The sequence below is a fragment of the Calidris pugnax genome, unplaced genomic scaffold, assembly GCF_001431845.1.
Source record: "Calidris pugnax isolate Ruff unplaced genomic scaffold, ASM143184v1 scaffold103, whole genome shotgun sequence".
Classification (NCBI taxonomy): Eukaryota; Metazoa; Chordata; class Aves; order Charadriiformes; family Scolopacidae; genus Calidris; species Calidris pugnax.
In genome coordinates, this window is record NW_015090990.1 from 5085751 (window position 1) to 5102287 (window position 16537).

The 16537-nt window shown below is 37.5% G+C and overlaps 1 protein-coding gene across 2 annotated transcripts in view; it reads right to left on the reverse strand.

Moving 5' to 3' along the window:
• KCNH7 (potassium channel, voltage gated eag related subfamily H, member 7) overlaps window positions 1–16321 on the reverse strand; it is a 241058-nt gene extending 224737 nt beyond the window's left edge. For both annotated transcript variants that reach the window (XM_014954695.1, XM_014954696.1), the window contains exons 1-2: window positions 15628–16321; window positions 13352–13582 (exon numbers count right to left, since the gene is read on the reverse strand). In XM_014954695.1, the coding sequence (XP_014810181.1) occupies window positions 13352–13582; window positions 15628–15703 (307 nt within the window). In that variant the 5' untranslated portion in view covers window positions 15704–16321. The remainder of the gene's footprint in view (window positions 1–13351; window positions 13583–15627) is intronic.
• Window positions 16322–16537: the final 216 nt, after the last annotated feature.

Below are 16537 nucleotides of genomic sequence, written 5' to 3' on the forward strand. Positions count from 1 at the left end.
GAAAAACTGCCCAGGTGTGCTGGAATGGTCTTAGGAAAGGAAAAGCTGAACTAGACTTGACACTCTAGGGATAACAAGGACAACAAGAAGAGCTTCTGTTGCTAGCTATGTTAGTAGTAAAAGAATGAACAAGTATAATGCGAGCCTGCTGCTGAGTGGGGAGGGTGATTTAGTGATGGTGGATACAGTTAAAGCTGAGGTACTCCGTATGTTCACTGCCTCAGTCTGGGAGATATTTCAGTCTTGAGACAGGATTCAAGGAAGACAAGGTTCAAGGTAGTGGAAGAGGACTGAGTCAGGGATCTCTTGAGAAATTTGAGTCCAGAACAAAGCATACTGGGTTGTATCATCAGGAGCATAGCCAGTAGATTGAGGAAAGTGATACTTCTCCTATCCTCAGTGCTCTATAGGTCACACCTGGAACACTGCATCCAGATCTGGACCCCTAGTACAAGAGAGATGTTGATAAACTAGAGTGAGGTCAGCAGAGGCCACCAAGACGGATGTGGACTTAAAGCACGTGTCCTTCGAGGAAAGGTTGAGGAAATTGGCCTTTGCCAGAAGTCTAGAAAAGAGACAACTTTGAGGGATGTAATAAAAGCCTGTCAGTAGCTGTGAAGAAATTACCAGGAGATGAAGGCAAGTTCTTTGTTGAGGTGCATGGCAGGAGAATGCTAGACAATGTTTTAAATTAAATGAGGGGGGTCTTAACATGGTATAAGAAGAAACCAGTTTCAATATGAGAGTAACTGAGCACTGGAACAGGTTGCCCAAAGAAGCTGTGTGGTCTCCATCCTGGCTCCCAACTGGACTAAGCCCTAAGCAACGTTTACTGAATTCTGTGTTGTGCCTGCTTTCAGCCTGAGGCTGGACTGGATGACCTCTTAAGTCTCCTTCTGAGCTAAATTCTTCTTGATTCTATGACAATATGATGGCTATAAAAGACCAATCTAACAACTTCTTTGCTATGCTGGAATGGTAAAATGTTATATATTAGTTAGAATATGTGCCACGCTAACAGAATGCTTTCCGAAAGCAAACACAGCTGAGGGATTGCTATTTAAAGATTCCCACGTGAAACAAAGCATTACTTGTTATACAGATTGTGCCCGTTTCTAAAAAACAAGATACAAACAAAGGGTGAAATCCAAAAGAGGAAAAAGTTACAACCTAAACTATGTTATGAGAATATCCCTAGTTAATATATCAAGTTTTGAGATGAGCTAGTTGAATCTGAACAGTTGTACTATATCCTACAGAAATGTCCATTTTCCCATCCACAAGTTTATGTAACTCACACAAAATTCAGGATCATGGAGGACAGACTCCATTATACACACCCAAAAAGCTGAATCGAGCTAGAGTCTAATGAAATTTCAGTTATTTGAATGTTTGGAGAATGGGTGTTTTTTGTTTTGGGGAAGAAATAAAGCCTTGTTCATTATATGATACATGCAGCGCCAATTAAAGACAAATAATGGTCAGATAAGATATAGTTTTGCTTTCTTGTAAAATACCAATGTGGTTTAAGAATGATGTATAGGCTCTGTATGACTGATTCATGGTTCTCCTGTATAAGTGCTACAACTATCACAACAAAGTCCAATGTGAGACTTGCAGATGATAAGTTTTTTCTCTTTGGAAAAAGTGCGAGTTTAGCAGCCACTGAACTTTCTTAACCATGCCTCCCATATTTTTTATTTTTTCATTTCTTTAGCAGTCCCATTTTCTGTATCAAAAACTTGGAAACCCTGAGGGCTGTACTTGGTACAGGGCTTACGTAGGAAAAAGATGAACAGGACTTGATTCCATCTTTGCCTTCTTTAACCCTGTGGCAAGAGAAGGAAACTGTTTGGCTCCTTCTGCCGTTCAGAATAATCCCAGTTGTCTCTAAACCCATTCTAGCACTTGAGGATCATTACAGTGTATATCCTCTCTAACAGAAGATGTCATTTCTCTAGAAATTATCCTTTATTACAGATAGGACAGAGGCACGTACACAACTGCATCATCCTCGGGGGTCTTTTTTCTTGGACCTGGCCTGTGTTCTGAGATACTCATTTAAGAATAATGTAATTCAGTGCAATTTCTAGTAAAGATTGTTTTACAGAACTTGAGTATCATTTCATGTTCTTACTCTGTTATCCATTTCTTGGTCTTGATCACATTGGGGTTGGGTTTTTTTGTGGCATTTATTTATACATACATGGTACCCCTGTCTATACTGGGAAATGTTACACTGCAACCTTGGTGTACTCAAAGAGAGGAGGACAGTAGAGAGTGATGGTTTGGAACTGGGAGCCTTTCAAGAATAATCTGTCTTTCAAGGTAAGAGACTCACTGCATTAGTCAATCAGTTTATTAGGAGTCACTTTAATTTGCTGTTCGGTTCAGACTTCTTGTGATTGAATGTATTTAATAGGAATAATGTTTTGTTACTAAAACTGTTGTGAACTATAGAATATCAGTTTGTAGTCTATAATTCTATTCTGTGGTATGAGGTAATTTTAACAGCTCTTCAAAGTATCTGTTAAACCTCTGGAGAGGGAGTAATGCCCTTTCATATTATGTATATGAGACACAATGCATATAATTGAAAATCTAGTCATAAATTTGCTTTGATATATAGAAGTTCATGTCAGTCATTTTCCTTGGAGTAACTGAACCTCAGTGTGATCCTTGTAACTATGATACTTGAGTTAATATATGACTGATATTTTAGTGCCTGTGGCCCCTAAGAGGCAAAAAAAAGTTTGGATAAACTACTTTCCAGGTAACAATCAAGGTTAAACATGTAGAATTGTTTCTCCATCATTTCAAAAACTAGTTGATATATTTTCTTATATTCCTCAGAAAATGGAAATAAAGCGCTTCATTTACAACTCTTTTATTTAGAGGAAAAGGATCCCAAGGTGAAAGAAAAGGGATTAAGACCAAAATATTGCTTAAAAGGGAAAGAATTCATGCAGTTCTTCTGAAATAGGGACAAATGCTTTTGCATATTCAAATATGAGAAAAATCATGTTTGAAATACAAGCAGCCACACAGAACATATTTATCCAGCTAATAATTATGTTTTGCATATGTTGAGTTCTGCAGAGACAGTGACGCTACTGGCAATTCTGCTTCTGCAGGATCTGTTTTTTTTTATAAATGAGGCCAAAAGACAAGCAGAAATGAATGTAAATAGACCTGCATGGTCTATTGAAAAGCTCCCTCAGCTGTAATATTTTTGGTTTGTGTAGCTGTTTTTATAAAATAGAATTGCATACCTGTCAACTAGGAAGAAGAGCTGTCTGCAGACCATGTATTTCTTCCTCTTTTCCTCTCTTTAAATAAACAGTAAGCAGAGAAGGGGGATGCCACCTGCACCTAGTGCCTGATCTACAAACATCACACATATCAGACCCTAACTCGACTTGTAGCTGCAGTAACAGTTAGTAGTTTTTAATTAACTTTTTAAGGATTTGGGAGCAGCTCCTTAGATCCCAGTTCTACTCCTGACATGAGAGAATTGATTTGCAAGTTTTAGGATAAACAACATCTTAATATAGCTTTGTGGCCACCCACAAACAGTACTCAAACTCTGCTTTATCCCTCTACAAAACTTTTCTTTGAAATGCTGTGCATAAAACACTAAAGCCACTTCTGTACCACCTCATATTCTTGTTGCCATAAACAATCAGTGTAACGTGCAGAAGCACTAAGGATGCTCTGAACTGTGGAACAGCATGGGCTGGCTCAGGACTGACATTATACATAGGCTGTCTTTCGCACCAGTTCATGAGCCGCTCCATTAACTCACAGAGAAGGCTCAGATATTGATTTATAGATACCTGGTTTTGTACTTGAAGGGTGTTATTCTCTCACATAATATGGTACGTTGTCCATGACTCCAGAAGTAGTCCTTTTGGGAAGTGTTGTGTTTTCTGTTGGATGGACTTTGGTATAAATTGATTCCTGGTATATTTTATCCTGCAAAAATAATGCTGGGCACTTACGACTGCGATTTCTTTCTTTCTTTCTTTCTTTCTTTCTTTCTTTCTTTCTTTCTTTCTTTCTTTCTTTCTCTCTTTCTCTCTTTCTCTCTTTCTCTCTTTCTCTCTTTCTCTCTTTCTCTCTTTCTCTCTTTCTCTCTTTCTCTCTTTCTCTCTTTCTCTCTTTCTCTCTTTCTCTCTTTCTCTCTTTCTCTCTTTCTCTCTTTCTCTCTTTCTCTCTTTCTCTCTTTCTCTCTTTCTCTCTTTCTCTCTTTCTCTCTTTCTCTCTTTCTCTCTTTCTCTCTTTCTCTCTTTCTCTCTTTCTCTCTTTCTCTCTTTCTCTCTTTCTCTCTTTCTCTCTTTCTCTCTTTCTCTCTTTCTCTCTTTCTCTCTTTCTCTCTTTCTCTCTTTCTCTCTTTCTCTCTTTCTCTCTCTCTCTCTTTCTCTCTTTCTCTCTTTCTTTCTCTCTTTCTTTCTCTCTTTCTCTCTCTCTTTCTCTCTTTCTTTCTCTCTTTCTCTCTTTCTTTCTCTCTTTCTCTCTTTCTCTCTTTCTCTCTTTCTCTCTTTCTCTCTTTCCTTCTCTCTTTCCTTCCTTCTTTCCTTCCTTTTCTTTCCTTTCTCATTTGTGAATTAAAAGCCATTTTTCAAGCAACTAGACAGAACTGCCACAGTATTTTACCTTATACCATGACAATAGGATTTATGGACTACTGTGTATCATGTTTTTTTTGAAAGTATAAAAAGAAATGCTTTCTTGTACAACAGCCATAAACATGCAAAATACTAATGAGATTATCTGGCATTTTTTTCCAGAGAGGAAGGAGTAAAGCAGATTGGCATAAATGAGTTTTGAAAGGAGGAAATTTGCAAGCTATTTTCAGAGATACACTTGCATTGATTTGAATGAAAATCAGCAGAGAATGCTCTAAGAAATGAACAATCTCAAAAGGGCACAGACTCCAAAGTCTGAAAACATCTGGGAATAAGTGCTTTAGAACATGTGTGTTAGTGATGAAGCACATTTACATGATGATTAACTGCTTTTCAAGCAGCCTAGGTACAAGTCAAAGGCAAAACCCCTAATATATATCTACCCTTGTTCTGAAGTCATCTCTACCTCTCTACCCTCTGGATTAAAATGGAGGAAGGTTTTGTCTGTGTTTTGCATGCTTGTTTCATAACTTGTTGTCTTTGTACATAGCAGCTCAGATTCATCTAATACTAGTTAGCAATGGCATAATATGTCTCTACCAGCAGAGCTCTAATACCTAAAGACCAGGATTTTTAGTGTTGCAAAAATTAAACTTTGCGGTTTAATTTTGTGAAAGCTGTGGGTGCACTAAGCGAAACGCTGTAGCTGTAGGTAGTTATCTTGTTCTCAGGCCTTTAGCAGTGTTTCTGGGAGCAGAAACAATCAGTTACTATATAGTCCCATACATTTGCTCAAAAGTGGCCAACATTTCATAACTTCACGCTATCAAACTTCACACTATCAGTATTATGATAAATCCTAATTTCCCGGTATTTGAAGTAAAGTCTTGTTGTGTTTCTCTGAACTGAACTCACAATTTAGGCAAGACCTTCTGGTTTCCACTGCAGTCTCATGTGACAAATCAATTATTTAAATGAGATCATGGCAAAATGTAAAAGAAAGGTTTTTTATTGACTATGATACTATGGAGAAACAAGGACAGGAAAGCAAGAAATTTCAGCAGGCAGGGAAGTTCTGAAGGCAGCTGTGATTTCTGGCCTAAGTTTTCTTCTGGGCATTTCCACTCAACCATCAGCAAAGAAATAGTTAATAGTGTTGACATTTAAACACCATCTTTAGGTTTTGATATGATGGTTCTTTGTTAACAATGAAGCTGCAATACGTTCTTTTTGCGGATAACAATTCAGTGCTATAATCGAGGGCATTATCAAAAAGAGGTATAATGAGATCTAAAACTGAAATCTGGTTAATTAAACAGAAAAATACAACAGGACCTTCCCTTTATATTGTTTACTTTGACTCTTTTTTTTCAGATTGAATTTTGGTATCCTTTGAAATCTCATCTTAACTGATGAGATTTCACTGTGATTACAGAAGTAAAGAATTAAGAAAAATAGAAACAAAAAGGCTATATTGTACCAGGAAGTTGGTGAGGGAGCTTAAAATGGGGTATCTATAGAAATGCTGGAGGTCAAAAAGCATTTTGTTACTACTTATGGCTGCAATTCTGCTTTCCAAATAAAATTTTAAATTAATTTCTAAGAAGTAATTAAAAAATGTATGATATTTCATTTAAAACAAAACCAGCATACTAGACTGAAAAGTTCAAGATATACAAAATTATAACACCAATACTTTTGACCTCAGAGATGTGTACTTTCAGAGATGTAGACTGTGTGAAACCAGCTGTAAGTACAGAGCCATGTTACCCCACTGTCATTGTCATGCATCTGCTCTGCCTAGATCTAGGTTCACAGCTACAGTTCTGATTGCTTTTGAGATATGCGGTTTCCAGAGTGAGTTAGCAATTTCCATAGTCAGCTTGGTCTTGCTATTTTGAATCTTATACTGCTTGATTAAGCTTTTTCCATACTTAGCTCAGAAGCTGGGAAGAATATGGACTGTCTAGCACATAAAGATTGAGTCATACACTAAGTCAAATACACAGGGAACACTTTAAAACTGGACTTGAAACCACTAAGACAAAATCTAATGCATCACTATTCTCTTTCCGTTGCTTGAAACCGGAGAAAATAGTACCAATGTCAACATTGGTACTATTCGAAGTGCGATGTTCTGAAGTGTGTATAATACAAATATGCATAAGGCTGCTATTAGAAGAGCAGCTGCTCTTCCCCCATGTCTATTGCAAGGCACAATGTCCGATTTGCTCTCTGCATCTCTTTCTGATGTATCGGCCAATTCAGTGGAGAAAGAGAACGAAGCAACTGATAACGCAAATTAGGAGTATGGAGTAACTTTCTTATCAGAATGTAACATTAAAAAGGATGCACACTGAAGATGGAAAGAGGACACAAAAAATCATATGAAACCGCAACAAAAAATAGACTAACAGCTTATCCTCTTTTTATCTCATAACTCAAGCCCAAAATAGCTTTCACTAAAACTGAAAGGAGCATATCCAAAGCAGATAAAAAACTTTGTCAGGCAATGACTAATTAAAAGATGAAACTCTTCTCCATAAGATATTATAATTCTAAACAGCTTAGAAAAACTTTAATTTTGAGAATGTGTATCATATCATAACCTTCTAGTGCCATTTGACTCCAGAATGTGAATTCTTTTCAGAGAAAGATTCTCCAGAATCTTTTTTTGAAAGTCAGCTATCACTGATTCTTTGTAGCTCAAGCAAGGGAAATTTGGATCCCTTGATTAGCATAAGTTAACCCTGTAACTTTCTGAATCCTGCTGTAAAACTGTATTATGGACATCCACTGGCAGAAGAGTTCCCTCTGGACACTGAACTGAAATGAACGACTCCTCCCGATCCACTACCCTGCAGGTTTTTTATTTCTGCCATGGAGGAACTTACAACTGTCAGAAGGGATTTTTCCAAACTGAGTAAGGTTTTTTTTTTCTGTTAAAGTTGCAGTAGCAATAATAATAGCAGTTCTTCATTATTTCTTAAAATTGGATATATGTAATCATACCTTTCTGACCCTAAACACCAAAAAAGAGGCAATTTAATTTTTTTTCCATTTTATTCAGATACTGTCTCTCATTAGCTGGAATACATGAATGGGAAAAATGATCTTGTGTAAAATCCCCATTCTTCTTGAAAATAAATTCATCTTAACCTGAGAGGAAAAAAGAATATATTGGAAATATGGTAAATTATGGAAATATGGAAAAATATGGTTGAAAATGGCCCATAAATATACCTAAGAGATGTTTTATCATAATCATTAGGTATCCCATGTGAAATGTGAGCAAGAAATGACCCACAGTTCTGGACAGGCACAGGAGCCATAACTGAATGGGGATGGGTAAATGAGATAATTCTGATCGCTGAGGTATCAGCTTGCTGCTAATGGTACTCCCAGTTGCAAAAATAGCAATACCGAATGGGACAAAAGGCAGTCTTGTCACTTAGAACAAGTACTAAGGTGGAAACATTACACTACAGACATAAGAAAAGGTCATTCATTTCCAATAGTTCAACACCTTCAGTAACATTCTAGATTTGATCCGGGTGGGTTTTTTTAAGGATGTTTGGAAAAAACTTGCATTAAGACAGTTTTTGTGGACAGCGTTTTGTTGGGGGGCAATGCTTTATCAGAATGTAGTCAGGCAATATTTCTTAAACCACAAACACCTACAAGAACAGGGTATTAGACAGGGACTGGATTCATTGACCTTCCTCATCAGCTCTGGTTAAGGCACCAAATCTACAGTCTGAACTGCACTTGCTGACCCTCGTGTTAGAACTAATCTAAAGGGATTTGACATACATGCAAGGCTCTTTCTTTTCAGTTGTATTTTTAATTGATTGGTAGATTCACAGCATTTATAAAACACAAACATGGTAAAGCACCGATGCTGGCTGAAGTCTAGATGATGACTTTCTAAATGAAGCCCTGATCTTTCTACATTAGAAAACTTAATGCCATTTCCACTTTATCAGTATGTTTACACTTTTTTTTGCACTCTTGTCCTCGAAAAGGAGCTTAAAAGGCCTTAAAAATATTACTTTGGAATGTTAATGTGTTTTGAAAATACAAATACGTTTAATTTGCAGTCAAATGTAGCAAATTACGTTTTTCAAACTGGGTAAGTGGCAAGTAATTTGTGAGGTTTGTAAGGACTCTGAAAATAATTGCTTAATCTTACCTTTGCTCAAACCTATACTCTTCTGCAGTGCTTCTGATCCCTAGAATAGCTAATGTGTATAGGGTAAGCTCCCTTTAAGAGGTATACTCTGCAAGCTTAGATAGAGCCCACTGTTGTCCACAAACCGTAGAGTAAGAAGTAAAAAAGTATTCTGTGTGATACAATACTTCCTGATTATCATATATCCATTCTCAATCCCAAAATAATTACACTTTTTATGTCAAAAGCTTTACAGCTTTACCACCTCAAGCAATATTTTACAGCTGTCAAGAATGATTTATGCAATAATGATTTAAACTGCAAAATGGAGTCCTCAAAGGAAGAGCTGTCAAACATTTTCACCACAAATAACTTTATTAAAATAAGAATTGATATTCTGTATAAACAATATTTTACCTTCAACTGTAATATAGATCATATAGCTATATGATTTGTGAAAATGAAGTTGTGAGATAGTGAGGAATATATTATACTGCTACTTTGAAATCAGAGCATAATTTTTGAATTAAGCAGATGTTAATGCCTAATGGGAAAGACTTTAAAAAAATCTGTTTCAAAATAATAGTTCTTGTGATTCCTCTGTATTTATCTATTGTTCTTTTTAAAAAGGGATATTTACATTTAAAAAAGCAAATTTACCAAGTCTTTAATCCCATGAGTCCATTCAGTAGCGTTTGTGGAGCTTCCTGTGTGATAAGAACTTAGAAATTTGGGTCCTTAGTTTTGGCATCCATCTGTTTCCATTATCCATTTTTCTCAGTAGTAATTGATTCTTTTGATAACTATATAGTCACCTACTGTGGCACTACTTTAACAGGACAGGGGACTAGAACTTTTCCTGGATTTCTAAATGGACTGGACTTCTAAATGGAAAAAGGAGTGAGAAGAAATTAAAATCAAATGTAGTCTATATTAACAATACTGCAAGAGGAGCTAGTAAGGCTTTTAGCTGCACGTTAAAAACTTCTGTGAAGACAGGGCATGGGTGTGGTTGGGACAGGACCTGCTGGGTGCTTAAGTAATGCTGACTTCCCACCGCCATGCCATTTTAAACAACTACACAAAGCTATCGCAAGTGTTCTGCGCCTCTCCTCTGCACCCTCCCCACACTGCACAGTGGAAAGGGACATGTGCCCAGTCTAGGTAACAGCTTTATAAAACCACGATACATTGAATTTGTGTTATCCTTTGTCCACTGTATCTTCTGTCTCCACATTTAAGGCAGTATAGATTCAAGCAACTGCCATTTTCTGCTACCTGCTACAATTTTTCTCCCATCTTTCTGTCCCTTTTTCTTCAAGGGTGTGATCTGGCCTAAAGATTAAAGCAATGAACAAACAGCAGCATTCAGTCTTACATCAGCAAGATGTCTAAAACTCAAATCCTTGCACTTTCTTTCAACTAGAAAAGTTCTATAGACCAATAGAGAACATCAGAATCCTGATTCCCAATACGTATGCAATACCATTTTTCTAGCGCAAGAACTTCCTTTTAAGTTGAACTTTAAAGCTGTGACATTTTAAAACTATGTGAGGTGGTATTTGGGATTAAAAAGAAAAAGCATTAGTTATAGAGCAATTCCCGTTCTGATATCTGCATTGCTGGACTTCTGATGACAGATTAGCTTTATAAGTGAGGGGATATTTGATCCCACTGACATTTGCTTTACTTTGAAATATTAAAATAATTTTTAATATAATCAGTGGCTTATGTAGAGTAAATGATAGTGTGATGTGGAATAAGGTTTTATTTGCAATTCACTGGGCATTTATTCAGGACTATGTAATATGGTCTTCAGAAACTCCTGTTGGTGGAACCTCAAGTGATTCATACCTTCATGAGCTGTCTTCCTCCTCTGTATGCTTAGTATTATGTTAAATATTACACAATGAGTGGCTATGAAATATAAGTTCAAATCAAACTTTCAAGCAGTGGGTAGTTCATTGGAGTAACTTCAGTTAGTTACTTCATGGAGAAAATTACATTTCTAACTGTGCTGGTATTGCCCTCTTAAAATATTCTCATATGCACTGACAGCACATAGTACGGAATAAGCACGTAACCAGGCATTAAACTCTCAGATTTTCAGAAAATTCTTTGAATTCATTTTACTTCAGAACCTGGAGGAAGTGCTTGTTAGGCATCACCATTCTGTATATTGTTATAATATACAGAGTATGTTATATATAGTGTATGGATATACCCTCTATGTTGCAAAAACAAATTTATAAATTTAAAAAAGTTAAATATGTGAAGAAGTGAAGATGGAAAAGTGAATATATATTTTCAGTAATTTAGAATAAATATAAAATATGTTTACTGACATTTATTATATCCATTATATAGGTAGTTTCAATGTTATGATACCAGATAAACTTCAGATCTTTCAGTCACGTTTTGTAAAGAAACTGAATGTTATGTGCAATGAAACAAAAACATCTTATAGACAAATGATCAAGCTGTCAGACATTTGCGCATTTCAGTGTCAGACCTATCTTGTGTTTTGTTGATTTTTGCCTGTAATCGGTGACTTGGTATTTTAAATTATATTTACAATTCAAAAGAATTCACCTGTATTTGATTAAATTTAGCAGTGCATATAGTGCACATGGTAAGTCCTGTTAACATTTTGACCAGTAAAATTTTGAGGAATTAAACTCAAATTCGTCTAGAACTGTTGCCTGTAGCTTTTGAAATTCCTAAATCTTCAAATTATGGTCTAGTAATTTAAAGAAACTATTCACAGAAGTTGTTACTGAGAACCCTTATGCATAAGACTGCTTACACTGAATAATCCATAACTCCCATTTACAATATGCTTCAAAATTCAAAACGATTTACAAAAGATGTGGCAATTTTTATGGACAATTTTACTTTGGTTTGCCTCAAACAGACTATGGTGTGTTGCATGATGCCAGAATTCAGCATTTTAGAAAAATCTATATTTACATAATTGACAGATAAGCAGTACTTTAGTTACACGCCTTTCCCTCCCTCCTAATGTATTAGGAGACTGAAACACTTTTAAACGACCAGATCTCAAAACAGTGCTCTAGGCTGGTAGCTGTGAAAGTTAGCAATGACATTCTCCTTTTGCAATATTATTTTTAACACACGCCAAGTTAAAACAAACACAGGCTAGATGGTGAAAGACACACGGTGTCAGGTCTCCTGAGAAATCTATGTTCAAGGCACAGCTACAACAACAAATCTTGACCAAAATCTGCTCCAGACCACCAAACCAGATCTAAGAATAAAGGACTCCACTGAGAATGTGCTAAGAAGAATATGCTTAATTATTGGTAGCGTGGGTAGAATGGTTGGCCTGAGTCCTATCTGAATTATACCAGCCTAAGCTAAAAATAATATTACTTAAGTCTCGCCGAGATAACAACAGGATTATTGAGAACAGGGTTTAACTCTGTGACTTTAAAATGTGAGACCATCCATTGCATGTGATTCTAGAATTGATGCAAACAACACGCTGGCACTTCTCCAGAACTAATTTAAGCTCAGCATTTGAATATGAATTTCCTTTCCTTCTCCCAAGAGCGCACACAGAAAGAGACAGAATAAGGTACAACGCACTTATCCATTACTTCAATTTGTTTGAAAGACGGATGTTTCTGTAAATAACCCTAGGTAATTAGAAAAAAAACACCAAACCCAAACCCTACATATAGCTATTATGTATCATAATTAGTTTTCATGCGTATGCATTTTTAATCTGCAAATACAGTCATTTATTCATTTTATGCTCTTAACAGGAAAAAAAACCAACAAAAAACATCAGCACTGCAGTTTTAGCCATTCTTCCTTATATCAGCAATAGTCTTCACAGACTTATATTGAGTCTTCACTGAGTAAGAGGGAAACTCTTCATAGTTTAGCCACCCCAAAATTTTTACTCTGACAACACAATTCCAGGACAACTGTGGTTCAGTTGTAGGTACTCCATAATATCTCATCTCTGAAAAAGGCTTGTCCCTTTCTTTGTAAGCTAATGCTTTCTTCACGATAGACCAATTTTTGCTAATTTTAACCTGGTACTCTTTCCAGTAAAATATTGCATTTAAATAGAGATAGGGTTCCAATTGCCTGAGGCAGGCAGAGTTAAGCCCCCTGAAACTGACACATCATTCCTGTGTCCTGTGAGATGAAACAGTTCCTAAAAATTAACACTCACAGGATGTCCCCTCTATGTTTGTTATCTGTTCTTTGTTGTAGGGCTGTTTACTTTAGGAGATTTAGATCTGCTTTAAAGCAACTGAGGGGAGAACTTTTGCTCAACAGTTGCTAACACAATGCTAACTTCATTCAGCTGTTGGAGCCAGCATACAGTGATATACTCTATACACCCACTACTTCACGGCAGATTCCCTTACTGGTATACGTATGTGTACTTCACTGGACTTCAGAGAAATTGCACTACTCCAGCCAAGGGTCTGGCCAGCAGATCATACACGTTTCCTTTACCAATCGACTGATAACAAAACACATAAAAAGTCTTGAAAATAGAAACAGACTTTACCATCTTTGTGATAATAGGTGACTTCTACTTTCCTCTCCTCTGACCCCAGCAGCGCTTGAGCAATTTGGGCAATATGATGTCTTTTGGTCTCTGGCCCATGAAGAAAATCACAGGTGCAAGGTTTCTGCATGACATCTGGCCTGGAGAACCCGGTCATCTCACAGAACCCATCATTGCAGTAGATGATAGCACAATTCTGCACTCTAGCATTAGCAATGATGAATTTTTTATCTGCAATAAAAGAAAGTGATGCATTTTTTAGTACTCTTTCAACATTTCACAAAGTGTCGATTGCATGGATGGATGCTAAACAACTCTTCACTGGGATGCCTGAAATGCAGAGATTTTCAGTCATTTAATGTAGATAATTTGATCCATAGCTTTTAAAGAAACTTCAATAAAGTTAGAATACATTAAAGATGAAGACAGTTGTCTTTCAAGACAACTGTCTTAAAACCAGATTATGATTTCAAAAAGTTTTTCAAATCTTTTTAAAACCAGATTATGCAAGTCTTTTGCAAAATTCCTTTTGACTTCAAAACGTTGTCTTTTTTAGCTTCACTGAAACCCAGGTGATGAGTGCCATCCTGTCAGCCATAACTCCAGGAAAGTCCTTGAAAAGTTAGTAGCTTCTTGTGCACACAAGTGGGGCTTTGGGAAGTCGGTTCTACTCAAGTGAAGGGCTTCCTGGGACAAGATCCAACCAGCTCAGTCTACTCTGTGTAGGGGCTTTCATTGAGGTTATTGACAGCAAGTTTATAGTCAGCATTTTAACAAAACTATCTAGAAAAGAACATGATCACTTTCTTCCATCATTGTTTCAGAAATTACATTTATAAAAGAAAATATTTCTTAGTAAAAAAAAAAAAAAAGAAAAAAGAAAGAAATATGGAGGTACATGAAAAACTGTTGGAAACATTTCGCACAGCCTGCTGAATTTCTGTGCCTCGGTCCATCATCCTGTCCCAAACCCTCACCTGATAGAAAGGTTCAAAAGTTTTCAACTCTTATTTCATTTGTGTCTGTTTACAGACATGATTCCTGTTGTAATTATAAATTTGCAGCTTTGATACTGTTAATAACATGAATTTCTTCTTACTTAATCACACTAGTAGGTGCCTTGCTTTATAAAAGACTTTGTATACGGCACCAAGTTAGCAGTAAAAGTCTTGAAAATTTTAAAGGTATTCTGTCTTTGAACACAGTGAAATATTTGGAGAGAAAAATATAGATTTCATTCTTGCGTTTTCTATGGTCTTTCAATCATGCTGAATTTTCACTATCACTCAGTAGGTAGTGCTTTATTCTCTTCAAAATATACACACTTTACTGCATAAAAACTTTGAGCAGGAACACCGACTTAACATTTAGATAAATTAGGACTACAAACGCTGTCTTCATTTTTTTTCCTCAAATAATATAAATATTAAATTGGTAACATGGGTTTAAGTACAATGAAGTATATAAACTGGAGTTAGCTGTACGGGTTTGCAGCAGACTGACACTAAAAATATGCTAAATATTTAAATAAATGTACATATATCAAAACTACTGTTTCTAAATGAAATTCATTTTAAGCATCAAGTGTTCCTTCATACTGTTAACAGTAAACCAGAGTTCCAGCCAGGAAAAACACTTCAGCTTCAGCCTCCTCGACAGGTAGTAAACTGCTGCATTGGAAAAGATCTCACAGACTCTCCCTGAGGATGCATTTGCTCTGGTTTGTTATATATTTTAGGCTTGCATAAACAAAGCAGAAATATTTGACAGCTATATTAAAATGCAGTCATGACAACAAGGTAAGAGAGTATTTTCCTTTTAACAACTCCTATGCATATTATCTGTTTCTTCTAAATCAAAGTCTGACCGTTCTGCTTTATTTTGAAAAGACAATAACAACAATAACAATAACAGCAACAATAGTAAACCTAGCTGATTTTTTCAGACCTTGCACGGGCAGCAAGACTGTATACTGTGCTTTTAAAGCCATCTCACCAGTTCACAAGAAGGTAAGAGATATAACTTCTATAGCTCTACAATATGGATACAGTCATAGATGAAAACTGTTCCTTGGAACAAGGGAAAAAAAAGCCAAATAAATCAAGTCGGTAATCTGTATTCTAGATCAAAAACAATGTTACTTCTGCCAGGGATCTCCTCCTTACCTCTGGGGTTTTCTTTCCAAGATAAACTTAAAATAGTCGGGAGCTGCTGTCCATTTAGTCACAAGCAGAATCAAACTACTGTAGCAAAATAGATAGAAAGAGAGAACTTACTTTGCCCTTCAAATTTTCGTATGATTGTACCCAAAAATGTATTTTGTGGTGCCACATGACCTCTGCGAACAGGCATGTTTGTACAGGTCTTCGGTTTTCTGTGCACAATGACTTCTCCAAGGATCTCCTACACGGCTCCAGCCCAAAGCACCGAGCCAGCTACCCTTTGTGACAAATCATCGTCCTCTGGAGCTCGGAAATCTCTTCCCATTAGCACCACTTCTAGATACACGCTTTTCCTATTGGAGTCAGATCCATCCCCCAGTTTCTTTCTTTTTCTTTCTTTCTTTCTTTCCTTGCTTTCTTTCTTTCCTTGCTTTCTTTTCTATTTTTTTCCTGCAGGAGCTCGGACGCTATTGTCTGGGGCGGGTAGGGGTGGGGTAAGCAGGAGGAGGAGGGGGGGGGAAGATTACAAGGGTAATCGATCTCTAGCACCAAACATCGCCAATTTTCCAAAGCGAATGGCTGTGACCCGGCAGTTTCCGACGCTGTAGTGATGGTTAGAGGGCTGGAAGACTAATGTTGCTCCGCTGCCAGAGGGAGTGACGTTCCCCCCCCTCCGGGCTCCACCACGGCGCGCAGCAGCTCGGATTACTCAAGCGTGGCTTAGCGAGAGCCAGCCAATAAATCTCTTCAAAACTCAGCGACAAACAGCGGCATCAGGAATGAGCTACACCCCGGCAGCACCGCGACGTGCCACATCCCCCGCCGCTGCGGCTGCAGGGGGGCAGCGGGGACCGAGGGCGCTGGCAGGGGCGGGGAGGGGGGGACGGACCCGTCACCTCCGGCCGCCCCGGCTTCTCCGCCCTCCCGGCACCGCCGGCCCTTTCGCGGCCCCTGAGCGTGGCCCGCCGGGGAGCCCCAGGCGCTGCCAGGGCCAGGGGAGGGAGGCAGCTTTGTACACGCCCCG